This window comes from Mesoplodon bidens, assembly GCF_964165515.1.
Source record: "Mesoplodon bidens genome assembly, chromosome: 5".
In the NCBI taxonomy this organism is placed as follows: Eukaryota; Metazoa; Chordata; class Mammalia; order Artiodactyla; family Ziphiidae; genus Mesoplodon; species Mesoplodon bidens.
In genome coordinates, this window is record NC_138161.1 from 99,520,321 (window position 1) to 99,548,145 (window position 27,825).

Below are 27,825 nucleotides of genomic sequence, written 5' to 3' on the forward strand. Positions count from 1 at the left end.
CGGTCCGGGAAGATCCCACATGCCGCGGAGCGGCTGGGCCCGTGAGCCATGGCCGTTGAGCCTGCGCGTCCGGAGCCTGTGCCCCGCGACGGGAGAGGCCACAACAGTGAGAGGCCCGCGTACCGCAAAAAAAAAAAAAAAAGAAATAAAATTTTAGAACTCAGTGTTCTGAATTTTTGTTCCAGTCCCTCTTAAGAGTGATAATCTACTATATCATCGGATGCATGATTTACCATTTTTATACATGTTAGTTCATTGTTATTTTGAATTCATTTTTACATAAAAGTACTGTATACGTGCCTAAGTCTCACTCTACCTGACCCTTGATATATCAGTTCTCATCCCAAAGGATATCTCCCTGTTACCAGTTTTTTTAAACTCTTTTTAGAAATATTCTTTGCATATAGAAGTGTGTGTGTGTGTGTGTGTGTATGTACACATACGTCTCTACTGTTTTTTATACAGACGGTAGTGTACTTCTCTCACAGTTCCTGCACCTTGTTTTTAATCACTTAAAAGTATCTTGGAGTTGGGCTTTCCTGGTGGCGCAGTGGTTGGGAGTCCGCCTGCCAATGCAGGGGACATGGGTTTGTGCCCTGGTCCGGGAAGATCCCACATGCCACGGAGCGGCTGGGCCCATGAGCCATGGCCGCTGAGCCTGCATGCCCGGAGCCTGTGCTCCGCAACGGGAGAGGCCACAACAGTGAGAGGCCCGTGTACCTCAAAAAAAAAAAAAAAAAAAAATCTTGGAGGTTGTTCTATATTAGCACTTATAGGTCTCCATTTTTGTTTTTACTCTTCATTATGGAAAATTTCAAATTCATTCTTTTTAAAGAGATGTATCACATTTATGGATACCATAATTTATTTAATCCATCTCTTGGTGATGGACGTTTGGGTGGTTTCTAGATTTTTTTCAGCACAAACAGTGCTCAGTGAATATTCTCATACATATGTCTGATAATTTATAGCATAAATTACTAGAAGTGGAATTGCTCAGTCAGAGGATATGTGCATTTTAAATTTTGGTAGATATTGTAAAAATTGACTTCCAACTTATACTTCATCTAAAAATATGAAAGTCCCTATTTCTTCACTCCTTTCCCAGGACGGTGTATTATTAGTTTTTGTAAATCTTTGCTACTCTGGAAAGTGAAAATTTATATCCCATAATTTTGATTTGCATTTCTTTAATGTGGAAGATTGAGCATCTTTTCCTGAGTTTGAAAACCATTTGTAGGTTGTTTTTTTCCTCAGTTCATTGAACTCTAGTGTATCAGAATTCTGATGGCAAGTAATTGAAACCAGCTCACCAGCGTAAGCATAGAAGACAGATATATGTATTAAAAGGGTACAGGAAGTCGTTATCTTGTAGAACCTAAGGGCAGGAATTCAGCAGGACTTCCAAGAAGACTAGAACAGGCTACAGAAAAGCCATCAGAAACCAAGCTGTGCTTCTTAACGCTTGCCTCTGCTTTTCTCTTCATATCTGCATCGTTCTCTCTCACTAGTCTGGTTGAATATGACCACTCATGGGATTTGGTTTCTATATTACAAGTTCAGTCACTCAGAGAGACTGAGTCTCTCCCATCTCATGTGGAGAGATAATCTCTGATTCAGCTAGACAGCCTTCTCTGAACAGTTACCTGTGGCCTTGGGAGCAGGATCATGTAGCAGAAAAGTGATAGCAGAAATGCTTGTCCCATATGTAAGAGCAGACAACCCAGTAGTGGCTATTAATAGTAAGGTATGAGTTTTCTCCTCTTTTCTTTCTTAACTTGAGGCAAAAAGAGGGGGTGGAGTAATTTATGTTAATTGGAGATAACAAAAAATAATATCCATATTCCCATCTCCGAGAGATAGCACTGTGGCATTTGGCTTTATTCTTCCCTTTTATCCTCTAGGAATTTATTATTTCTTTTACAAAGTTGTAATCTATTTCATAGTCTGCTGTTATTACTTAATATATGGTAAACATGTTTTCCTGACATGAAATCTACAGTGAACCATAGCCATCCCACCCACATTTGAACTCTTCCTGATTTTTTACCAGTAAGTGAGATGAACATCTTTGTGGCTATATAAGCACATCTGTGATCAGCTCCTGATAATAAATTCTTATACAGTTGCTTATTTTTAAGAGTAAACATTTTGAATCTTTCACTCAGTACAACCATTTCTTTGTAGAACCCATTCTGTCTATTCCAGTTTCAGGTGGAAAGCCTTACCACACAAGCTGAAACTGTCCTTACTAAGTTTAGAAAGCCATAAGGTTTATGGCTGGCATAAGCCTCTTAAGGGGTCATTTATATTCGTTTATACTGATGAACCATAATCCAGTGATTCCTCTAGGCTTAGAAACTTTTTTTTTTTTTGATACAGTAAGATCAGACTGTTAGGGGCAGATTTAATGTTAATTATGAGAGACTGATAAACTCATTTATCTTTTAGTTTATATACATGTATTGGCAATAAGAAGTGGAACTGTCAAACAGACTAGATATTTTAAGTCAACCTTTCCAGCATATTCTCTTACTATGTGCAGGTTACCAGTTGGGAAGCCAAAGTTTTCAAAAAGGTTGCTTAGAATCCAAACAAAGGGATCTAGTAGATCTTTAGAACCAGAGTCTTCTCAGCTAGTATGGCTTGAGAAAGTCTCACCCACCATGAACCAAAAACCCAGTAATGTTCTAGTTAGCTTACCTAAGGTTTCTCTTTTCCTTTAGACAATAACTTGAATGGGCACAGAAAATGTTTGCCTCTGTGATTATTATTTACTCTTTCATTCATTTGTTCATTCATTTATTTCTTGCTTCTAGGGCTGACCAATCCCCTCTTCTGATATATAGTTAATATATTAAGTTTAGTAACTGTCATATCCTGCGGACTAGAGAGCCATTCGCTCTCTTTATGGCTTAAAGTATCATATCTCTATTTAAGTTCATTTTTTGGTGTGATGGCTTGGTTTTCAGGTATTTTTGAGTCTTGGAATGGTAAATAGACTATGTCACTAACTCCTCCCCCTTCTCCCAACTTCCCACTATATGGAAACATTTCCTTTTGTGTTTTTTAAATATATTGTTATTTTTCTTATTAGCCAGGATCACCTTTTGACCCCCTTTTTTTTAAAGATATTGTTTGTTTGTTTTAATGAATTTGTTTATTTATTTTTGGCTGTGTTGGGTCTTCGTTTCTGTGCAAGGGCTTTCTCTGGTTGCGGTGAGCGGAGGCCACTCTTCATCGCGGTGCGCGGGCCTCTCACTGTCGTGGCCTTCTCTTGTTGCGGAGCACAGGCTCCAGACGTGCAGGCTCAGTAGCTGTGGTGCACGGGCTTAGTTGCACCGCGGCATGTGGGATTTTCCCAGACCAGGGCTCGAACCCGTGTCCCCTGCATTGGCAGGCAGATTCTCAGCCACTGCACCACTAGGGAAGCCCTGACCCCTTTTTGTTGATGAAAGTTAGTTTGGCACTTCATCTGTCTCTGGCATGTTTGCATTGATAATAAGTGGGTCTGTTATTTCAGCTAGCAAGTCCTTTATTTCACCTTTTGAGATTTTTAACTGAACCTGGTAATTACTATCCATTTTACTGATTTGGTTTAGAATATTCTGTGGATTTATAATTATTTTATATTTCACATAAATCAAAGAATGTGACCTTTTAATTTGATCTTTTCTCAAGTTTATGATAAAAGAGTGCGATGACTTTTTAAAAAATATTTACCAATGTAGAAAAAAGATAATTTGCTTGTCACACTTTCATAGGAACAAATGGTGAGACATAATACTAAAGCAGCAAATATTTGTTAGTTTGTCACAGCAGAAAATCAGAATTTTCATTTAAAAGGGTTAATAAAGTAACATTCACTCTAAAAAATAGATTGCATGGGTATCCAGAATTTTATTCATCCTATACTATCATCTTGGCCGCTTTTTTATTCTAGTCACCGTTATCAGCTGCAGCAACTCATTTCCTTTAAGGCAGTCATCTTCCTGCCTGAGATAAGTATTTTTCTGAGCTCAAGAAATAAAAATAACTATTTTATTGAGTTAACAGTCTCTAATGAGAACACCAGACTTGTCTCTAATTAAGTTAAAAGCCATTTGGTTGCAAATAAGATCTTCAGTCAGGCAAAACTACTAGTTTGCTGATCCTTTCAGATACTTACACATATAGACAGTAAAATAATCCCTTATTTAGTGAGACTAAATGTTTTAGCCATTAGCTTTTTGTGCTGTTTTCTCTTCTTGTTCCAAGGTGCAAAACAGACAATATATGTTTACTGGGCTAAGAAGTCTTGAAAAAGCAAGCAAGTTCAAGCAAAGGGAAAGTATAAAACAAGTAAAATGCTATAAGGAAAGTATAAAACAAATTTCTGTCAAAATTCTATGTAATAATTAACTTGATTTTGTATTAAAACTATCAGGAGTGACTGAACCCCAGTGACAGTATTTAACAATTTTTGTTTTGCTCAATCAGTAAATAAGACTTTTAGGAATATCACGTGGGTTTGTCTTAGAAGTATTTTAAGTAAGATTTTAGGAAATAATACGTCTATGGAAAGAAGGATAAATTAGTCATTAGTTATACTACTAAATGTCTGGTGCTATCCACTATTTACTTTCAATATTTTCATTTGGCAATTATTTGGAAAATAGTAAATATTATTGATAGTATTTGAGTCCTTCTGATAATATTTTACTATATTCTAGTTTAGGGTAATATAATTTGCTGGGTTCCTAAAAGTAATTTTTATTGCATCTGTGAACAAAATTCTTTTCTACAATATATATTTCTGATTTTATAATGGAAAAAGTATGCCTGGCATGGACTAGGTGAATGATTGTTAGTTGAAATAGCTGTGAGTACGTGTAGCTAGAATATAGCAGCTCTGTTAAAGGGACATACCAATGTTGCTTTACTTTGTTTTTTTCTAGTGTAATTGTAAAACATCAGTCTAAAACTACAAATAAGTGTTCTGATGTTGTCTTTTTTCCCTCCACATTTAAGTAAGAGAAGAGGCATTGTTAGCATTTTTCTTTGTGAGACTTAATATCGTAGCAGTCATAAAATGCAATTACAAGACTTTTTCATTTCCATGAGCCTTATGAACAAAAAGAAAAGGCTTGGATAAGCTTTTAGTTTTTCCTGTCAGTATCTTTTTAAACTACAAAGTAAAAGAAGCCAGTAATTAAACTTTGGATTCCCTTAGTGCTCTTAAAAGTTGTCTCTTCCACTCTAAAAGTAGCCCATGCTCATTATCGTTTTGAAAATTTGTGTTGATATAAAGGAGGAAGCCACACAATCCAGAGAAAACCATCATTAGCATACGCTCTCTCCAGACCCATTATTTACATAGTATTGATCAGACCTTCTGTACAATTTTTCATCTTGCTTTTTTCCTTTAGCATCCTTTGTTATAAACTCTGTTAACATCTTTAGTGACCACCCAACACTTTGAATTGGATTACCATAATTTACTTAACTTTAGAAAAATTACTTTTAGGGAATTCCCTGGCGGTCCAGTGGTTAGGACTCTGCGCTTTCACTGCCTAGGGCTCAGGTTCAATCCCTCGTCAGGGAACTAAAATCCCACAAGCCATGAGGCACAGCCCAAAAACAGTTTGTTTATTTATTTATTTATTTTGCGGTACGCGGGCCTCTCACTGTTGTGGCCTCTCCCGTTGCGGAGCACAGGCTCCGGACGCGCAGGCCCAGCCGCTTCCCTGGTGGCGCAGTGGTTGAGAGTCTGCCTGCCAATGCAGGGGACACGGGTTCGTGCCCCGGTCCGGGAGGATCCCACATGCCGCGGAGCAGCGGGGCCCGTGAGCCATGGCCGCTGGACCTGTGCGTCCGGAGCCTGTGTTCTGCAACAGGAGAGGTCACAACAGTGAGAGGCCCGCGTACAGCATAAAAAAAAAAAAAAAAAGTGTCTGAACAAGTATACATACTTCTCTAAAGGGTACTTAGATTGTACTGTGAATGTTTTTTTAGAACTAGCAATCTGATGAAAAAGCTCCATTTTCCTACACTTAGAAAAAGTGCATTATCTTACCTTGTGTGGTTATGCATATCTGGATTGCTGCAAAACTGCATTTGAAAGTCACCCTTGATATTACCAGGGTTCCAATTGAATTAGGTAGGATCTTTGGACCATTTTATAACTTTTAAGGTAAAACTCATAGAAAAAAAATTACCCATAGAAATTTTCTGTGGAAAGATGATGTCACTAGGTCACTTGTAAATGTTCTCAAAGTAAGCAATTAGCAAGCTGTATTAGTTGGCACATACTGAGAGAATAAACTTAACAGTTTACTTTATAATAGTGTTCTACTTTCTTTATGACAATGGTATGCTTTTAGGGTTTTAAACAGTCTTGAGGGTATTTTAATTTATTATTTTTGCATTCTTATAATAATTATTTTAGGTCAACTGGCTATTCTGAGGTGATAGTTGTCGTTGGAGGCTGTGAACGAGTTGGGGGATTTAATCTTCCATACACTGAGTGCTATGATCCTGTGACAGGAGAATGGAAGTCTTTGGCTAAGCTTCCAGAATTTACCAAATCAGAGTATGCGGTCTGTGCTCTAAGGAATGACATTCTTGTTTCAGGTAAATAAAGAATTATTACAGTAGCTACTTTTAATTTAATCACAGCTTGGCCATTTTAAACCATAACAGTGTCTCAAAAGAAAACAGTGAAAGTAGATATGCCCACCTTAGGCAGATCGTATTATACAACAAATAAAACTGAAAATGACTTTTTGCTCTTAAAAACAGGCACAAGATGATGCAGAACGATTTACAAAAGATTCTCCAGAAAATGCCTTCAACTATATCATATTTTTAAAATTTATTTTATTGATTTACAATGTGTTAATATCTACTGTATAACAAAGTGATTCAGTTATCATATATAAATTCTTTTTCATATTCTTTTCCATTTTAGTTTATCACAGGATACTGACTATGTTCCCTGCACTAAACGATAGGCCATATCATATTTTAAATGCTCTCAAATGCATATAGAATATGGTACAATTTTTAAAACTTTTACCTGTTTACTTTGTTTTAAGGAACACAGTAACGTATGCAAAATGAAAAGTACTCAGTTAATCGTCTCTAACCCACCCATGTTTTCTGAAATTCTCCCCAAAGCTTATGAAATAGGATTTTCCTTAAAATTCCTAACTTGAACTTTCATTGTAATACGTGATATGTTACCTCTAAAATCAAACAGACAATAAAGCGACAGACTTACATACAAAGTATAACTATAGGATCTATAATCTGAAGTTTAATTAAGTTTGTTAATTAATTTGTTAAATAATTTTACCACCTCTGCAGGTTACTATATTACTACACATTGAACAGTATAACAACACATACTTTATTTTGTACAATGGTATACTTTTTAAAAAACGGGTGATTTTTTAAAATCTTTCTAGAATAATTCTTTTGTCCGGGTGCTTCTGTTGTCTGACTCTTAAATGAACAGTCTTACACCTTTGGTAAATTCATATTCTACATTTTATTATTTGGGGCGTATAGTTATTATTTCTCAGGATAACAACTGACAAAGTTAAATCTGCTCTGTAGGACCATTTCCATTTTAAGTTTTAAGAGGGTCCTTGTTTCATTTATTGAACTGAATTCTCAAATTCTCGGACTGGGTGAATAGCTCAATGTTTTCATTATCTATGCCTTTGGCAAAGATCCCTTGGTGATATACATGTTAGTGTGTGCGCATTGTTTTGCATTTAAAGGTGGAAGAATCAATGGCCGTGATGTCTGGATTTATAACTCACAGTTAAATATTTGGATCAGAGTTGCTTCTCTAAATAAAGGCAGATGGCGTCACAAAATGGCTGTCCTCCTTGGTAAAGTAAGAGAAATCACTTTTTATTATTATTGCTGTTACATTTCCAGAATGCATACCACAGATGAATTCTTGATTTTACTCACCCTCTGGGTATTTTGGACTCAGATTGTATTTCCTTCCATTTCTAACCTCAATACATAAACTGAAGATAGAAACAATTTGACACTGTACTTTTGAATGGGTATTTTGTTCTCCCAACTAGGAATTTGTAGCAGTGCAGCACATTTCTCTTCTCAGGCACCAGTGCAGTCTAAATAACTGAGAAACATTGGAAAATAAAGGAGTTACACCAAGTACAAAAACAGGCCAATGTCTAATCCAAGCAATCTTTTTCCTTTTACTGACTTTGGCATTCACGCCAAGATATATTTATGTAGAGTGATATTATTTTATCTTTTTTATTTGTACAAGTAGGGACAAAACAAATAAGTGTTAAGATAAACTCACCAACATATTTTAAAGCAAACTTATTATTGGCTGCAGCTAATAAATACGAAAAACATATAATTTGATTCTGGACCATTTACTGTCCTTAGGAACTTGAGAATCACTTGTAGACTAGTGATTTTTGAATCACTAGTAGACAAGTAACTTTTCTGAAGTTAAATCTAATATAAAAAGCTATTACATAAAGCAGATAAAAATACAGCTGTGTATCAAGGGCTAACTTGGACTCTTTAGCCCTTCCCTGCCTCTGTCTCTTATCAGCTCCTCCAAAGCCACTTCAAATTAATGAGCAATCTAAATAAAAGCAGCATACTTGCTCGCACGTTTTTTTTGAAGTATAGATGATTTACAATATTGTGTTCAAGTGTACAGCATAGTGATTCGTGTTTTAGGGGTGTTGTTTGTTTGCAGCTTATATTCCATTATAGGTTATCATAAGATATTGAATATACTGCACATATATTTTTGTCTGGTTCCCTAGGACTCTCTTCTAAAACGATTGCTGCCTCTTAAGCCCTCTCTTGAAGACATTTTAGAGCCACCAGTGAGAAAGCAGAACTGCTCTAGTTGGAACAGAGATAATGCCAGGAACCCTTCCTACTCAGCCACGCATCATTTCTCATTCCCTCCTCCTATCTCCCCACAGAAGCGTCTTGAAATCTCTATACTATAGAATAATAGAGCTTCTCAAAGCGCAGTTTGAAAGCTATTGTTAATTCCTAAGGGTATTGATCTACTGTGTTGCTGCTGTCTATAAGACCAGTGAAATAATGAGGACTTGGAGGTAGATGTAATGGAAATAAAATACTAATAGAGTATTTTCTAAAACCACTGGTTTGTTAGTACAGTTTGTTAGTACAGTTATACAGTTTTGGTAGCTGTACCTCAAGGATGACAAAATGTTACTGGAAAGGGGCAGCTAAAATAATTAAGGGGTTGAAAAGAGATGAGGTCTGATTAAAAACATTATAATTATTTAGTCTGAACATACAGAGGCATATGAAAAAGATTGATGTCTCAAATATCATATATGCATTGATTAACACAAATTTATTTGACAAATATTAGTATATTTGACTTGAAGGTGCCCCAAACTTGGAAGCACTAAATCAAGAAATAAAAGGAATCCTTCCTACCTTATACAGCAAGTACTCAATTCATGGAAAACAGTTATCCCAAAAATTACAATATAGGCTGAATTAAAACACAGAAAGTTATTTAAAGTTGTAAATGCACTCTGTTAAGGAAACCTAGGATGATTTGGAATATAGAATCTTAGAGCAAGAAGAGATCTTAGAGGGCTTCCCTGGTGGCGCAGTGGTTGAGAGTCCGTCTGCCGATGCAGGGGACACGGGTTCGTGCCCCGGTCTGGGAAAATCCCACATGCCGCGGAGCGGCTGGGCCCGTGAGCCATGGCTGCTGAGCCTGTGCGTCCGGAGCCTGTGCTCCGCAACGGGAGAGGCCACAACAGTGAGAGGCCCGCGTACCGCAAAAAAAAAAAAAAAAAAAAAAAGACATCTTAGAGAATATTTAATGTAACTTCTTTAGTTTACAAAGAAACTGAATCCAGAGAGATCGAGTCATTTGCCCAAGGTTGCACAGAAAGTGATAAAGCACAGCAAAAGCTCAGATTTTCCTAATCTAGAGGCCTTTTATCTTAAGGCGCACAGCATATATTTTTAGTTTATGCATGTAGGGGAATAGTAATAAAGTTTAATCTTCAAAATTATATTATGTGATAGGTACTATTATTGTCTACATTTTTAAATTGAGGAAATTAAGATGGAGTCTCAGGATAGGTAAACTGCCCAAGCAAGGTCTTACTTGCAGTGGCAGAGCTAAATATGGACCTACCTCTCCTGATTCCAAAGCCCGTACCTCTGTGTACTACATTGTGCCACAGTTTCCATACCCCTTCTAGCTGCATGACCTTGAATAAGTTACTTAACCTCTCTGGGCTGCCTGGTGTTGGGAGAACAAACCCACCAACAGATAATTTTAACATAATGTGAGAAATGCAAGATTGAAATAGTATTGGCTGCTGAGGAAATTTGGAAGAGTACAGAAAGATAGATTTGTGGGCACACTTGAATGACAATGTATAAAGTTTGGCCTTGACCCTTAGGCATTCATTGTTAAACTAGTAAAAGGAGTTGATGAGGTGTTTTAGGAAGATTAATCTGTGGTTTAGAGAGTACAAGAGTGGAGACCAGGAGATTGAGAGGTATGAAATGTTATGGACCCCAAGGATGGTGGCAGTGGGAAACAAAAGGAAGAGACAGATGTGAGAGATGCTGTGAAAGAACGCTCGGTAGAACTTAACAGTTAATTAGATATGGATGCAGGAAAGAGCTGATGATGACTGTTCATTAAAAGAATTATAGATGTTAAACAGGAGAGCTTTTTTTTTTTCTTTTTTAGGAGAGCTTCTACAGGTTAAAAGTTTCTTGTATATCTCGTGATGCTTAATGGATGATTCTGCATGTAACTGATTTAATTAATGGCTTGTTGATTAGTTCATCTTCCCTACCTTCCTCATATTTGTGAAAAGAAAATGTACATGGAAGCCCTTTGAAATACACAATCTAGAGTTCATAATGCATCAGGTACTTTTCTAGGTACTGCAGGGACTAAATTAAAGAACAAGATAGGCCCTGCCTTCAAAGATCTCACAGTCTAGTAATCCTTACTTAATACTTTAGTTTCATAGCTTTTATTACTTTATAATATTCAAATATTTTCACCATCCATGAGTATGAGCATTTATGCTAAATCCTGTAATTCTCAATGCCAGCAGTACTGCTCCTAAGGGGATGAAGATTGGTTCTTGGGCGGGTAAAAAAAATCATACTGTTTTGTGTATAAAGCACAGATACAGTATATAAACAGATATACAATATATCTGTGGTATTAAAATTTTCGTTGGAGGGGGCTACTATGAAAAAAATGTCTAAAAAGGCTCCTTGGTGGTGGTGAGAGAATGATAATTTTTTTTAAAGGTCCAGAAACTGAGCTAAATATATTGCAATTACAGTTACCAAGGGCTTTTTAAAGGGGAGAGATCCCTTAATTCTTTAGCTAACTAGTTAAAAATTCAAAATTTTGATAATTAAGATTTCTCCATGTATTTTACATATAGGTATATGTTGTTGGAGGCTATGATGGGCAAAACAGACTTAGCAGCGTAGAATGTTATGATTCCTTTTCAAATCGATGGACTGAAGTTGCCCCCCTTAAGGAAGCAGTGAGTTCTCCTGCCGTGACTAGCTGTATAGGCAAATTGTTTGTGATTGGTGGAGGACCTGATGATAATACTTGTTCTGATAAGGTAAGCCATGCTCTCTCTCTCTTTTTTTTTTTAATAGAAATTACCGATGATACACACAAGAAGAGAAATATGGAAGGCCTATCAAGTAGGTAGTTTGGTCCCTTAGTGTGAGGGGGCTTTTAAAAATTGTCTGGTACTTTATACTTTGGGAGGAAAACATTGAGTTTCAAGTTACTAAAATGAGATCATAATGTATCCAACAATTTTCTGTTAAGTGTGATCCAGTCTTTTTGAGATGAGACTGATCTCAGCGTTGTACTATACACCATTTAAAAACTTTTTACTGGTATAGTTTACAAAATCAAAAAATTATTCACATAAAACAATTGGGGAGTGAATTAGCAAAGGGTAAGACACTGTACTGCTTCCAACTGCGTCATTTTCTGCATACTTTGAAAATATTCTTAGAACAAAGAAAAGAAAAGAAAACCTCTCTAATGTAAATATAGGATGGCTCAAAGCTGCTGCAGTTCATTGAATTCCTGAGACAAAAGAACATGTGCCATCCTGACATCTCAGAAAATACCCCGTTTATTCTGCAAACAAGTGTCTAATGCCTAATTCATTTAGCAATAGTTTACTGAACTTTGTCAATCAATAAATTCTTTTTCTAAATTAAATTTTAATGTCAAATGTTACATATTTAGAATTCATTAATTCAGAATTTGTGATAATTCAAAGTATACTGAATTGAGGTTCGCTGGTGTTCTTCTGAAGAAAGGACTCCCTAAACATGTAAAGAAATTATATTCAAATTGAGGCATACTTATCCTATATAACAGAATTTATAAGACTGTTATTTTTAATGGAAAAAAAAAGCAAACCTGCTAGCCATTCAACTTGGAAACGGTCTGTGTTTGTTTCTTACTCTATTCTGCTTGATAGTAATAAATTTGTATTTCTTTTGAGAATTTCATAATTCAGATATTTTACTCTCAAGCCAACCTCCCTTAATTCTGTGAATTAATGGGATTTTATTTTTAATCATGTTTCTGTATATTGGCAGACTTTTTATTATGTAAATTTGCATTTTTGTTGAGAAAGTTTAATTAAGTACTTCTATATATTATTAGGTTCAATCTTATGATCCAGAAACCAATTCTTGGCTACTTCGTGCAGCTATCCCAATTGCCAAGAGGTGTATAACAGCCGTATCCTTAAACAACCTGATATATGTTGCTGGTGGACTGACCAAGGCAATATACTGTTATGATCCAGTTGAAGATTACTGGATGCATGTACAGAATACATTCAGCCGACAGGTAATAACATAAAACAATCCAAAAGAATAATCAATGTAGAGAGACCAAGTACAGGACCAGTATGAATATACAGTAACTTCACTATTTATGTGTTTCATGTATTCTTGGATTATTTCCAAAAAAAAAAATTTTTTTTAAATAAATAAATTTATTTATTTATTTTTGTCTGCGTCGGGTCTTCGTTGCTGCCCATGGGCTTTCTCTAGTGCGGAGAGCGGGGGCTACTCTTCGTTGCAGTGCGCGGGCTTCTCATTGCGGTGGCTTCTCTTGTTGTGGAGCACGGGCTCTAGGCGCGCAGGCTTTAGTAGTCGTGGCACGCGGGCTCCAGAGTGCAGGCTCAGTAGTTGTGGCACACGGGCTTAGTTGCTCTGCGTCACGTGTGATCTTCCTGGACCAGGGCTCAAACCCATGTCCCCTGCATTGGCAGATGGTTTCTTAACCACTGAGCCACCAGGGAAGTCCCTCAAAAATTGTTTAAACTCCACATAAAGCATATGGTATTCATGTTTTGAACTCCTTCCAAGGAATTTATTGAAATAACTTACTTTTGTTTTTAATTTTTAAATTAATTTTTATTGGAGTATGGTTGGTTTACAATGCTGTGTTAGCCTCCAATGTACAACAGAATGAATCAGCCATACACATACAGGTATCCCCTCCCTTTTGGACTTCCCTCCCTATAATAACTTACTTTTTACCATCCTATGGTAAAGTAGGTATTGCTCTTGGGCTGTTGGGTTTTTTTCCCCTTGACCTTTTTGAGACTCCTACTCCAGTTCTTATCCCTCTCTCTAGCACATTTTCAAAAGAGAAGAAATGCTCTCAAACTGGTTTCTTTCCTTCTGCAGTTAGAAACTAGGTAATTTGTTGTTTTTGTTATAAAGAAAATGGCTATACTTGGGTCTCTTTCATCCACACTGCACTTGTACCCTTATACGGCCTCTACCCCTGCCCCATAAAGGCCTTCCCTTGGCCTTTTGTTTCATGGCTCTACCCTCTTTCCTTCCACCATCAAAATGCTTGATGGCTCTGATGCTGGGAATCTGGCTCTACCTATACCACTCTAGGGATATTGTACTCCCAAAGGTCATTAATAATCTCCTGAGTCTCATTCATGTTCTCTTGTTTTTTCTACCCAACCCTTAAATACGGGTATTCCTTGAGCCTCTTTCCCCTGCCCTTTTTCCAGTTTATACTCCGTTCCTGAGTGATCACATTTACTGCTCAGTACTGATGACTTCAAATCTTATTCTCCATTAAAGCCTCTCTCCTGTGCTCCAGACTCAAATTTCCAACTGCCTATTTGATGTTTTCCATGGCGTTCCAAGACTTCAGACTTAAAACAGAATTCACCTTCTTCCCCAAGTTTACTTTTTCTGTTTCCAAACAACCTAGTGAATAGAAAAACTCTGTTTCTCCCTGACAACACTTCTGACACCAGACATGTGGGTTTATTCCCACACCAACCAATCTCTGTCTTCAGCTGGCGTCTTACAATTCAATTCATTTCTGACATGACCTGAAATTTGCTTCAGGTTCCACAGGTTAAGGACTCAGTCCCACAAGACTGCCACCACTTCACACGCCAGTCACAAGTCTCAGGTTTTCACCAGTACTTCTGACAAATCAGCTATAAATCAAGGTTTCCACAGCCCCCTCCTTGGATTCAGTAATTATGCTCAGGAAAACACTTACTTATGTTTACAGGTTTGTTATATGATAAAGTGTATTACAAAGGACATAGATGAACAGCCAGATAAAGAAGTACCTAAGGTCAGGTCTGGAAGGGTCCTAAGCAGAGAACCTTCTGTCCTCATGGATTTGAGGTGCACCACCCTCCTGGGACATGGGTGTGTTTACCAACCTAGAAGCTCTCCAAATCCTATACTTTTGGGATTTTTATGGAGGCTTTATCATGTAGACATGATCAGTTATAATTCAGTTTCCAGCCCTGCTCCCCTCTCCAGAGAAGGGAGGGCGGGGGTGAAACTTACAAGCCTCTAATTATGGCTTGGTTTCTCCGGTGACCAATCCCCATCTAGGAGCCCAGCAACAGTCCCTCCTTAGAACAAAAGACACTCCCATCAACCAGGAAATTGCAAGGGATTTAGGAGCTCTGTCAGGAACTGGGGGCAGAGGCTGATATGTATTTTCTATTATTTCACACCTAGAAACTTAATTTTTAAAATTTTTCTTGCTTTCTCTTAAATTGAATCAATCCATCATATCAGTTCTGTGTCCTCAAGAGTTTCTCCTATTCTTTTCCATTCCTGTGGTTCCTGCTTTTGTTCAGGTTCTCATCAGTTCTTACCTAAACTAAAACAGTATTTTCTAAGTAGTGTTCCTTTCTCTAATGTCTTGCTTTTCTAACCCATTTTACCACCAGTTATTTTTCAGCAAATCTAATTATGTCTCTTCTCTGGAAATGTACTGAATAAAATCTAAAAGTTTTCCCACTTCATTCTAGGTCTTCTGTTGTCTGACCTCTTCTTGCCTTTTCAGCTTCACTTTCTTCACCTTTACCCAAATTACATTGTGTCTGTTGCTTGCATTTGCTATCCAGATGGTATGTGTTCTTGCCTTGATTCATGTTGTCCTCTTAGCCTTTAATGCCTTTTCTACCTTCTCTATTTGTAATTCTACTCTACTCATCTTTCAAGTACCACTTCACAGTTACAACAAACTGAGGTTGCCCTGTTAAGAATTAATCTCTTGTTTTTCTGATCTGTAACTACACTTACACCTCTATTATGCAAGTGATAAATTTCCTTATAGTTATAAATGTTCATTTCTATACTGGAATTCAGTCTTCTTAAGGATACTATGTTTTCTAACTCATCTCATGTATCTTGCATTGATTGATTGGTGCTCGGTAAAAATTTTTTTTTTTTTTTTTTTTTTTTTTTTGGCTGCATTGGGTCTTCATTGCTGTGCTCGGGCTTTCTCTAGCTGCGGAGAGCAGGGGCGAGTCTTCGTTGCGGTCTGCGGGCTTCTCATTGTGGTGGCTTTTCCTGTTGCAGAGCACAGGCTCTAGGCATGCGGGCTTCAGTAGTTGTGGCACGTGGGCTCAGTAGTTGTGGCTCACAGGCTCTAGAGCACAGGCTCAGTAGTTGTGGCGCACGGGCTTAGTTGCTCCCCGGCATGTGGAATCCTTCCGGACCAGGGCTTGAACCCATGTCCCCTGCAGTGATAGGCGGATTCTTAACCACTGCGCCACCAGGGAAGTGCTGCCTACCCTTTTAATACTAATCAAATGAAAAACGATAAATCAACTGTAATTTCATGGTAGACAGCTATTTGAGTCAAAGGTTGTGGGTTTTTTAAATGCTTAGAATGTTGAATGACAAAAAAAGAACTGAAAAAATGAGCTCTTTTTTTCCAGTCCTAACGGACCCAGACTTTTTCTCTGTTTTTACCTCGCCATTTCCATGCCTTTTGACTTTGCATAATTCCTAAATTCCACAACTTGCTATATTAAACATATTTTGCTTTTTAACTTTCATTAGGAACATATTTTTTTTTACTGACTGATGAAGATTTTTTTTTTTACCCTTCTTCAGCGGACTAGGTATTTAAAATGTCATTAAAGTTTAGAATAATAATTGAAAAGAAATCTGATTCTTTTTCTTTATTGTTGGCATTTTAACATTTAAGCATTAAGCATTATAAAAAATAGTAACTAAGGAGAGGGGTATATTTTACAATATTAAGATTGTGTTTCATTTAAATCATGAGAAATAACATTAAAACTTCATGTATTAATGAATTATTTTTCTTACTGGCTGCCATTACTCTTGAGACTCTCATAGAGTGAAATAAACTACTATGCAAGTAATTTCCTGATATGAATGAATATCTGTTCTGAAGGTTGCTTGCTTCATTTAATTCTGAGCACTATTTATGAAATTATGTTAATAATAAGATCCTATAATTATATAGTTTAAGAATCATCATCAAAGTGACTGTAAAGTTCAATAGTGCAAGCCAGCTTGTACTTGAAAACTAAGGATGTTGTCTTTTATTGTGTTCAGAACTTTCAGAATTTATAGAAAGAGCTCATTGTGCTTTAGATGGAAAATGTTATAGTCTGGCACATAATTGGTACAATTCATGGGTGGTATTTTACATAAAAGTTTGTCATTCACTGATGATAATGGGCCCCAAGTCAATATGGGTGTATATAAACTCTAACGTAGACATTTTAAAATACTCACTAATTCTTCTAGACCCAAAGATACTATCCTCTATTATAGAAATCCACCAAGATTTAATTTTTTCTACAAGAGTGAAATTTATGTATAGCAAATCTGATCAAGTAAAAATTTTTATTGTACTCGCTGGTAGAACCCATCTCATTGTTGGTTATGTGGAAACAGGATAATAATATGCAATAACTTTCTAAATTAAAGTGAAATTTAAATGGAAGAATAATTGACCTGCAGCATAACCAGATTCATGCAATAGTCAGACAATTTTAGTGTAATTTCTTTCTTTGAAGAATCACTCTTATCCTTGCAAGAGTATTTGTTTTATATAGTAATTGTATTATTGACAGAGAAGAGTAAAATTTAGCTAAGAGTCTCATTGCATGGAAAGTTAACTATAAAATGTTATCTGGGGAGTTTCTGTGCCCCATCCAAGGTCCCTAATAACAGTGCTTCTTTAATTTGGTTATAACTCTCATTCATTCATTCAACTTGTGGGTAATCCCATATAATGAATAATGTTCCATATAATGAATAATGTTCCTACCCCTTGATCATGTAATAGCCACTTTCTATAATAAAGGACCTTCCTGTAATAGGAGAAGCAAGTCTTCAAGGATGTTTTTGTTCAACTACCATTAAGTTAACTAAAACCCTTCTCTCAGTCCACCACCCCCACTTCACCTCCCGTATCTTGACCCCAATTAGTGACATATATTCTATCTTAACACTCCCTTCACCCATGCAAATTTACCTAGTATTCACACATAGAGCAGGAGTTGGGCAAAAGGGAGCTTATTATTTCATGTCTCCTCTTTTGACTGTGTTAAAGCATGTCTTATTTTACTTTTCAGTTTGCTACCAAATCTCTTACTGTCAACAGTTAATTTTTTTTTTTAATTTGGTTGAACAGGAAAACTGTGGTATGTCTGTATGTAATGGTAAAATATATATCCTGGGTGGAAGACGGGAAAATGGAGAAGCCACAGACACTATTCTCTGTTATGATCCTGCAACAAGTATCATCACAGGGGTAGCTGCAATGCCCAGGCCAGTGTCCTATCATGGATGTGTGACTATTCATAGATACAATGAGAAATGCTTTAAGCTCTAAAACCAGGATACCTCACCCAAGAAGCCACAGCAATCCAAGATGAGAGGTTTTAAAAACTCCAGAGTGGGAACTTGACATATCTTCTTTTTGCAATATGCACAGAAAAGTAAAAATAATAATTGTCTTGCCTTTCTCCCCAAAATATCAATCTTTCAAACTGTAATAAAGCCTTTTCTGTAATTGGGAAAAAAAAATTTGTTGTTGTTGAAGGTAATAGTGGTCTTTGCTTGGGCTTTGAGAGTGTACCTTTGTGAGTATTTGTAAGAAACCTATGTGGAGTAGGAAATAATGTCTGCCTGCATACCTTTTAGGAATTTGTGAATGGTCTCTTCATCTATGTATGTTTATCTGCAAGACTGTATATTCCTTATTTTGTCACATATATGTGTATGTGTGTATATATATATATACACACACATATATATATATAAAATTGCATGGCAAGTTTTCATTTAGTTTGACTCATATAATGCTTAGAATACTTAGAATCATTCTAAGGTGGAAAAACCAGTTTTAAAAATCTTTGTCACTAAACAATACATCCAAATTGATTAATTTTATTGTGGGTTTTTTTCTGTAATTGATAAAAATGTAATGACAATCTGAATATCATAAAATACTGAATTGTTATGACTTCATTCTTAGAATTATTTTCTTATATTAAAGGTGTTTTGGGGGGAGGAGATACAAAAGCAAGTGCCCCTAAAATGGAGATTAAAATTACATGTTATTTCCTAAGAAAAAATCATCTAAGACCACTGAAGGGAAAATGGCCCACTGTGGCTCTCAAAAGTATTTATATATCATCTCTAAATCCTCTAAGGGATGCGCCTTTTCTTGAACATGGCAGAAGAGTTGAAATCTACTTTGCAATATTATCTTGTGAAAAACAGGGACAGATTTTCTCCTTAGCCCAGTAGGGTTTGACCTCATTACTATGGTGCTTTGGGTGAGGACCTCTTCCTGGTTATCCTACTTTCTTGTGAACAGCTAAAAATCCTGGGAGTCTCTACTGTTAAGCTGCCCTTAAAGGATAAAGCAGGGACCACCTGTCTCAGTGGGTCCATATTTCTTTTAAAATTAGCTATTTGAAGAAACTAACAGCAGTAGTTGCAGTCTTCTAAGATAAATCTTTCATTTGGTACCCATTGTGTAAAATAGTGATCAATATTCTCAAGCTTCTCTACATCAAATTGCCTTTGTTTAGATGTTTCAACTCCAGTTTATAAAGCTTAGTGGTTTTCAGAGAAGAGTGTAAAACTTTTTCTAAGGCAAGTGGAATGGCAGGAACTGTAGCGTACATGATTATTGATATTCCTGGGTGGACAGATAAAATTTAAAACATTATAGGGATGTTCAGGTAGCCTGCTGTATTTCGACTTCCCCAGGCACTATTGTTGTCTGACATCGTAATTATATACTTGCCATAGGAGAAATGATGCAAATATGTGATTATAGTGTCACCAGATTTCTGTTAAAACCAAGGTAGTAATCAAAAACCTAACATTGATAAACTACTTCTTCTTTCTCATTTTAGAATGATGCAAAGATTTCAAATAAACCTATACAGCATCAACTTTTAATGCCTAGCTGGAATCTGAATTCTGAGGAAAACTCTAATTATCAAAGCAATTCAGAAACCAGTTTTCTACCATTTTAGTTGAAAGACAATAGTAGATACAATTGGGATACTTCTACTTCTGCATCATACCTTTTGTAGATAATGGAACCTATGTAGTTCAGAAATTCTTTGTGGTATATGAGAAAAGTGTTTTGTTAATGCTGAGAATTATACAAATGATACTTGTTATTTTCATGTGTGTTTGTAAGATCATGCCCATCCATAAATAGACACTTCACACAAAGAAGACTTTCTCAACATAACCTGTATTTTAGTACTTTCGTCTATTATAAAAGTATTAACTATTTACTTGTATTTTGTTACACATTTATTTTAATGTTCAGGTGTCTGTTGTAAATTTGAAATGAAATCCTATAAAACAGAATTTGTTTAAACATGGACCTCATGCCATTATTGTTTAATTTTTTTCTCTACATAATTTAAAACTACATAAATTAAGTAGGCCACCAAGAACTTGGTTTGAATCCTATGAAATTAACAATTTTTAAAGTTACCCAACTGATACTTTAATTTCCTTTAATTATTTGTCATCCTTTACTGATTTTTGATAAATAATGATGTTAGCATTGATAAAGTAATAAAGAATTTTAGGGTATAATTAGTATATCAAAAGGGATTTATCGACCAAAATGGTATCAGATTATATTCATACTGTCATCACATAGTTGACAGATTTTCTTTTGGTGGGTGATGCTCGTATAAGCCTTTGGGTTAGCATGTATGTATATATTCAATACATGTGTGTATATATGTAGATAGATGGTATGCTCATCTACACACATACATACAGACGTCAAGAATTTTATCAGTTTCTGATCAGAAAAAGGCACATAAAGTAAAACTTAGTTGACCTTATTAAATTCAATTCCAGAAGTATATTTTTTTAATTTGGGCATTTCTAGAATACTTTGTTACATATGTAAGTACATGATGAATATTAGTATGATGACTCATATACAGTCAGAATCTATATAATGCATACAGTTTTACAAGATCAGAAAACAAATTGACGGGAGATACAAGTTTGCTAAACCTAGCCATTGATATACCTCAGTGGGGAAGGAATTCAAAAGTTTTTTTGGGGGGGTCAACAGAAATGTACAGTTTTTACTCCATGAACTTTAATCATTTTTCATGTGTTCCTATATGTGAGTGAGCTATAAAGTGGTCTAATTTTTACAACAAAAAGGCCTTCTTCCTTTTCTACTCTAATCTTCCCACTGACTTTACTGCACAGGTATGAAATGGTAGCCTATTGTATCTTCAGTAACCTTTTTTTTCCCCTAGATGACTGAAATATAGGTATTTACTCCATTTAAACCAGGTGTTAACAAAAAAGTGATGTAAATACTCAGGGAGGGTATTAACTTGTCATTTTTGCCTAATTGGAGTGTTTAAAGTGCCATATCTAAGTAACTTTCAGTTCATGATTCTACAGTAAATTCAGTTTGGTAAAGGGGCTTCACACGTGGTGGTGGTTAAACATTCATTTTTTTATATTTAGAAAGATGAAAATGTTTTGTGAACTGATACATTTTCTCTGAGTGAATATGAATTGTTTATGTATCTCTACTGTCATACCCTTTTGAAATGAAACTCAGGAAAATACAAAGGTTCAATTATACTAGTTTTGTCAGTGTACAAACCAGGTGTGTTTTGTTTTTTTCTTTTTTTCCTGTTGTGTGGATATGGCAATAGATTTTTTAAAAAGAAATGCTGTGAGAACCCATACATGAAAAGAGAGGGTTGAATCATCAGTGTGTGCCTTTTGTTTCTTGAGATTTATATGTGGAAAAGATACCTTCTGCTCCAGACTGTATTTTCAAAGAGAAGAGATTGCTCTTTATGTGGTGCCAAGTGATAAGATAATGTCTCTTAAAGGCTTCCTGTGGACTGCCTTTATTTTCCTAAACTCAAGACACCAGTTAACCTCAACATAATTTTGGCCTTTCTTAGAATTTCTTGTGCATTATATTGAAAACCAGGTTTACATCACCTCACCCCATTATTCCTTTTAGTTAAATAAATTCACCATACCAAGAAACCGGAATGGGGCAATTTGGTTGGCCTTTAAGGCAGTAGGTTTGACTAGCTAGCTATCTGTCACGTCTAATGCTAGTCATCAGAAACCGCTTGAGCCAGCAGTGTGAACTGATAATTCCAGAGACAGTTTCAACATACTTCAGACTTTTTAAAAATGTTTTTTATGAATGTTTTACATTTGTGTGATTGCCTGAGATATTAAATATTTGTAGTGCTAAAGATCATCATTAAAAAATGTTTTGAATACCAGTAGTTATAACTTATTTTATATATCATCCCAAAGAAAAGAATTTGTTTTAATGGTTTCAAAATAACTGCATCTGAATTTGTCTATATGCCTTAAGTTCTCTAGTGCTATTTCAACTTTTCTTTCAATCTAAATAAAGCTTACCTTAGATAAGTTTCATACTTGTTTCCTATTGAGTAAATTTCCCTTCTTGAATTTTTTAATGAGCACCAGCCTTGTGGTTGCTTGAAAGAAAATGTTAAGAAAGGTTGTTGGGTGTTTGGAGTTTTATTATATTGGGGGACTTTTTTTGTTTGATGCCATGGTGCTTTTTAAGATACTTAAAAAAAACATCTATCTTACGTCGATTAAACCCTTGTAAACATCATTTGCAATATCTGCATCTAAAGTCAAAAAAGTAAATCTTATTTTTGTTTCATTCTTATGTACTGTTTTGTTTGTTTGTTTTGTTTTTTCCTCTACAGGCTCTTTCATTTATCTTTCCTGAAAAAGTTCTTAGTCTTTCTTTCCCCAACACCCCTCCCTATGGTTTCTTAATTTAAATCTTGTTGAGAGTTTCTGGAGCTATCTAAGACAACACGATTATAGAGTTGAACAAAAGCATAATGTGCTTTACAGCTTGTACAGACCTGTGGCAGCCAAGTGTCTTTTGCTTTCAGATGCTCCAGAGTCTTCACAGTGGGGAAAAAAAAAAAAAAAAAAGCTTTGTATTTCTTTGTTTTCAATTTAGTTGCAGCACACTAATATGTCTTGTTTAAATATACTTTGTGCATAGTTGTCTTTAATTTTTAAAAAGTTGTATCTAATAAAAAATGTCTTTTAACCATTATTACTTGACTATGGTTGTATTAAATTTTATTTACCAAAAACTCGTTGTTTTGTCTTACGTTAAATATATTCAAGTGGTTGTTTGAAAAAGGAGTGGGGGAAATTACAAATTAATATACGTATTTACTAGTGTGTTCACAAAGTAGAAGGCTAAACAAAAAACTAAAAACATTGATGTGTATGAGGAAATGGTGGCTTAGGGACAAGTAAAAAGGCAACTTCACTGCATACTCCTATAGAATTGTGTGTAATTATATATAAATATGCATATAATCAATTTTTAGTATGAACCACATGTAAGTGTTACTATTCAGAATTTTTTTATTATGATTTTAATTTTTAATTATGAAAGTGATCCATAACATTTGCACTGTAGTGTTCTTTTGATTTGGCCTTCAAAAATACCCTTATAGTAATATCAAGAGTAAAGAACTTAAGAAATTTTATTGCAGGTGTCGAAGAGGGCACATTGTTTACTGCAGAGGCAGTGTCTGATTTTACATTAGCAAAAGTAAAATCTTGAAAAGATATGTTACAGAAGTGCAAGCAATGCTTAGCTTGTTACGCTTAGTTTTTATATTGTGCCATCAAAATAAAATGGCAAGTTAGAGTGTGTCTTAAATAATAAATGTTAAAGCTGTTTTCATTTCACTTAATTCCTCTGTAGCCACACCTGGAAAGTGGATAGGCTTCATCGGATCTGATTCCAGCCTGTGCTCTGCCATAAAGCCATTTAACCTCTCTGAGCCATACTTTCCTTATTCTAGGAAATGCAGTCATAATACTCACTTTGCAGGCTTGTTGGATAATGGGATGTTTGTTGAAGAGTGAAAAGAATTCTGGCACAGAAGAGGAGAATATAAATGTTGATTCCTTTTCTATGCATTTTGTCCTCAGGACAAAAGTGCAGTATGCAAAGTCAGGGAAGGAGTTGAAAGAATTAAAAGCATTTGTTAGCTTATATTTGGAAAACCATGAGCAATGGGTAGAGAATAGAAGCCTCTCATAATTTAAATTTTCTCTTCAAAAAATAACCTGTACTCTTAACGGAATGAGGGGGGAAAATGGGCTAAACCTGCCTTCTGCCTCTCTGCTATTCATTAACTGTTAATGGAGACTGAAAAAATCAAAAGGCGTGATTTCCTCCTAATTATGTTGGGGTCTTTTATATTTTTTATATGATGTTTTGACATCTTTGGGGGACCTTGCTGGCTGGGGAAAGACTGCTCCTCCCAGGACTGGCTAATTCCTAGAGGCAGTAAACAGCTTGTCAGTGAGCCCAGCTTTCATATATAAACCAACCAATCTCCTGTCCAAAACTCCAGCCGCCTCCTTAACTCACACACCAAACCAACATTTCCCATGCCCTAAATCACCCTAGGGCCAGGTACCAGACTGCTAAGAACCACCCCTTGTGTCACCAAACCAGCTGGGATTATTCAAACTAGCCAACCCTAAACTGTTTACCCTGCTATGCCTTGACTTACCCATGGGAACCCCAGTAAAGGCTCTGTCCTATGCTTGCCCCTCATTTCTTTCTGCCTCCTGACACTGGTGCTTCCCCTGTGGCCCTGTGTGACACGCTGTGCCTCTTGTTTCTAGGAGAACTGTGAGTAACACTAAACTTTTCTTTCAATGGCACTGACTGCTCCGTGTTATCACCCAGTCACCTTTATAAATTAAGACTCATAAGTCACATGTTCATGTTTATGTTTGAATAGCATGTTCAGCACAGACGTGCTTAATGTTTTAGTGAATAAAACCACCGATTCTGTTTTTTATGCAAGAGCCTGTATATACCTTAAAACGTGTGTGTGTGTGTGTGTGTGTGTGTGTGTGTGTGTGTGTGTGTGTGTGTGTGTGTGTGTGTGTGTGTGTGTGTGTGTGTGTGTGTGTGTGTGTGTGTGTGTGTGTGTGTGTGTGTGTGTGTGTCGCTCACGGGCACAGCCGCCCCGCGGCATGTGGGATCTTTCCGGACCACGGCACGAACCCGAGTCCCCTGCATCAGCAGGTGGACTCTCAACCACTGCGCCACCAGGGAAACCCCAAAACAGGATTTTTGAGTCATAGTTTGATAAACAATAATCAGTACATATGTAGTACAACCAACGTGCCAATCAGTCCAAAGAGTCAAGGCTTTGAATACTCATATCTTTTTATTTAGAGAAAAACATGGTTGTGTGGTAAAGGAGGAAAGAGGAATTTTAAAAGATCATATTTACTTGCTTAACACACTCCTACTGAGATGTGGTGGATGATACCAAAGATAGTAAGGCTTTATAGGAATTCAGTGTCTGCAGGTGAGTAAACAGAGGAGGTGAAACAAAACAGAAAGCAACACTCCAAGCTTTCTAGCATGGCTGACAGCTATGGAAATGGGCCTGACTAGCCTCCAACCACAGAGAGCATAATTGACCAAATGATGCCCCAGCTGCTGGCTTTGAAATCCATCTTGCATTTGTGCTGAGCCCACACCTCCTACCAGCTGCTTTCAGCCAGTGACTTGTAACAGCGATACTAAGGCACACATGTTCCTTCTGATGGTGGATTTGGGCTCCAGGACTCCCCTTCTGCTTTGTCCAACCTTCATTAGACTACATGGCAATGTAAGATGCTTCTACCCAACCTTTTTTCCCTCTCTCCTTCACTTGTTTCTGGGGTCTAATGGCTCTCCCAGCCTTCCTTCTCTCTCTCCCTCCCTCCCTCCATGTTTTCCCTCACAGGGCATTTTCTTGCATATTTTTATTAAAATCCTTGCACATTTGATCTCAGCATCTGCTTCTCACAGGACTAGCATACCTAGCAAGTGGGAAAAAAAATCCCTTGGGGGTCTTCCTTGGTGGCGCAGTGGTTGAGAGTCTGCCTGCCGATGCAGGGGACACGGGTTCATGCCCCGGTCTGGAAAGATCCCCACATGCCGTGGAGCGGCTGGGCCCGTGAGCCATGGCCGCTGAACCTGCGCGTCCGGAGCCTGTGCTCCGCAACGGGAGAGGCCACAACAGTGAGAGGCCCGCGTACCGCAAAAAAAAAACAACAAAAAACCTTGGGAATCATTGCCTTAATGATAGTTAGCACTGTGGAGTGATCCACTAAACCTGGTTTTCTGATAAATCCTAGTTGTTACACTTAGACTAGGCTTGGTGGCAACATAATGCGAAAATAGGTTTTGAAGTCAGAGCTGTATTCAAATACCAGCTTTAACATTTACTGCTGGTGTGTCTTTGGGTAAGATGCTCAAACTTTCTGGGGCTGCAGTTTCCCCTCTTCCTACTTAGGCTTGTTGTGAGGATTAAATTAGAATATAAAAGCATGTAATGTCTCAGCAAGCAGCCCTTCCCTGATTGCTATGTATTTCCTCACTTGACAGAAAGCTTCTGGAGGGCAAGGCCTGTTTTATTAGATTAATTCCACAGCATCTTACCCAGTGCTTGGCATCAACGGGAAAGAAGAGACCAAAGCCCAGTACTTGGCAGTGGTGCTTAATCAGGAATGGTAGTTCTTAACAGCTGAGAGATTGATTCGTTTATGTATTCATTTATTTATTGGACAAACACTGGCGTCCTTAATGTGGATCAGACAGAACGTTTCCTCTGGGATTACAGTAATGAATGTGACAGTTCCTGTTCTCAAAGTTTATAGAATGATGGGAGAATCAGACATATGAATAGATAAATCCTATATATAGTATGATAGGGGAACTTATAGGATTCCAGGGACTGAGAACTGTGTAAATGGGAATAAAGAATCAGCACTTTCTAGAGTAAAGAGATTGTATCGTCTCTTCTTTCCAATTGCTGCCAAGAACTGGGTAAGGTGCTGTGGGATTAATAAGACAGGCCCTGCCCTCCAGAGCTTTCTGTCAAGTGAGGAAATACATAGCAATCAGGGAAGGGCTGCTTACTGAGACATGGAAATAACATTACACTAATGTCCTAGTTTGTTGCATTTTCTGCTTCTCAACTTGTGGTTTCCATATACCTAGCATTCATAAAATTGTTAGCAAATTTTGACCTCTGACTCATAGTCTTACTCTTTAACTTTGATTTCTGCCATTATCCTGGGTCATTTAAGCATATAGGACCCATCCCTTTGCTCTAGCCTCACATTGTTTTGACCTCTAGTCAACAGACGTTCACTCCCACTCACTCCAAGTAACATAGAAGGCCATTCCTCGGATCATTTCATCACCCAGAATTATTTTTCCTATGAAACCTTAAACTCCAAAGCCTTTCTGTCTTTTGCCACAGCCTTCCTTTCCTTCCATCTCTCTCATTCTGTGATTTTCCTTGTGAGCTTATCTAGATCTCCAGTCTTCTAACACCTCTTCATGCAGGCCCCTGGGTTACCCATTATCCCTTCCTAGCCTGCATTCCATCATCACAATGTGATTCCAACACTCACCAGCACTCAAAATTTGCTCCCCCTTTTGATTTCCCGTTCCACTTATTCTCCTACTGCCTCCATGTGTATCATCCCAGTGGTTGGCCTTCTCTGCTCCTACTCCCAAGCTATTGAACACAGGTAGAGAAAATCAGCTAATTTATACCTCTGAAATTGTGTGATCTCCAACTTCAACTGGGTAAGGTACTCTTGGCAAGGCTTCAACTCACTCGCCACTCTCCTGGCGTACTACACTCTCTTCTCAGCAGTTGATCTTGTTTTCTCCTTCAGAGACTTAAAGGACATGAAGTAGAATCTCTCCTCCTGTACTTCTTTCCTATCCTCTCTCTTCTTCAGGATTTAGGTGTCCCTCCTCCACCTGAACTCTGAATCCCACTCAACCAGCATCTTAGGGACTTCCCCCTACATCCTTCTCTGATTTTCAAC

General features: G+C 37.0%; 1 protein-coding gene across 8 annotated transcripts in view; it reads left to right on the forward strand.

The window, feature by feature from the left end:
- KLHL24 (kelch like family member 24) overlaps positions 1-20,260 on the forward strand; it is a 36,798-nt gene extending 16,538 nt beyond the window's left edge. For 7 of the 8 annotated variants that reach the window (XM_081236045.1, XM_081236049.1, XM_081236050.1 and 4 more), the window contains 5 exons: positions 6,428-6,612; positions 7,767-7,885; positions 11,469-11,657; positions 12,731-12,919; positions 18,038-20,260. In XM_081236045.1, coding sequence (XP_081092171.1) covers positions 6,428-6,612; positions 7,767-7,885; positions 11,469-11,657; positions 12,731-12,919; positions 18,038-18,238 — 883 coding nt within the window. In that variant the 3' untranslated portion in view covers positions 18,239-20,260. Of the gene's footprint in view, positions 1-6,427; positions 6,613-7,766; positions 7,886-11,468; positions 11,658-11,694; positions 11,743-12,730; positions 12,920-18,037 lie in introns of all 8 variants that reach the window. The other variant, XM_081236051.1, reaches the window with a different exon arrangement.
- Positions 20,261-27,825: the final 7,565 nt, after the last annotated feature.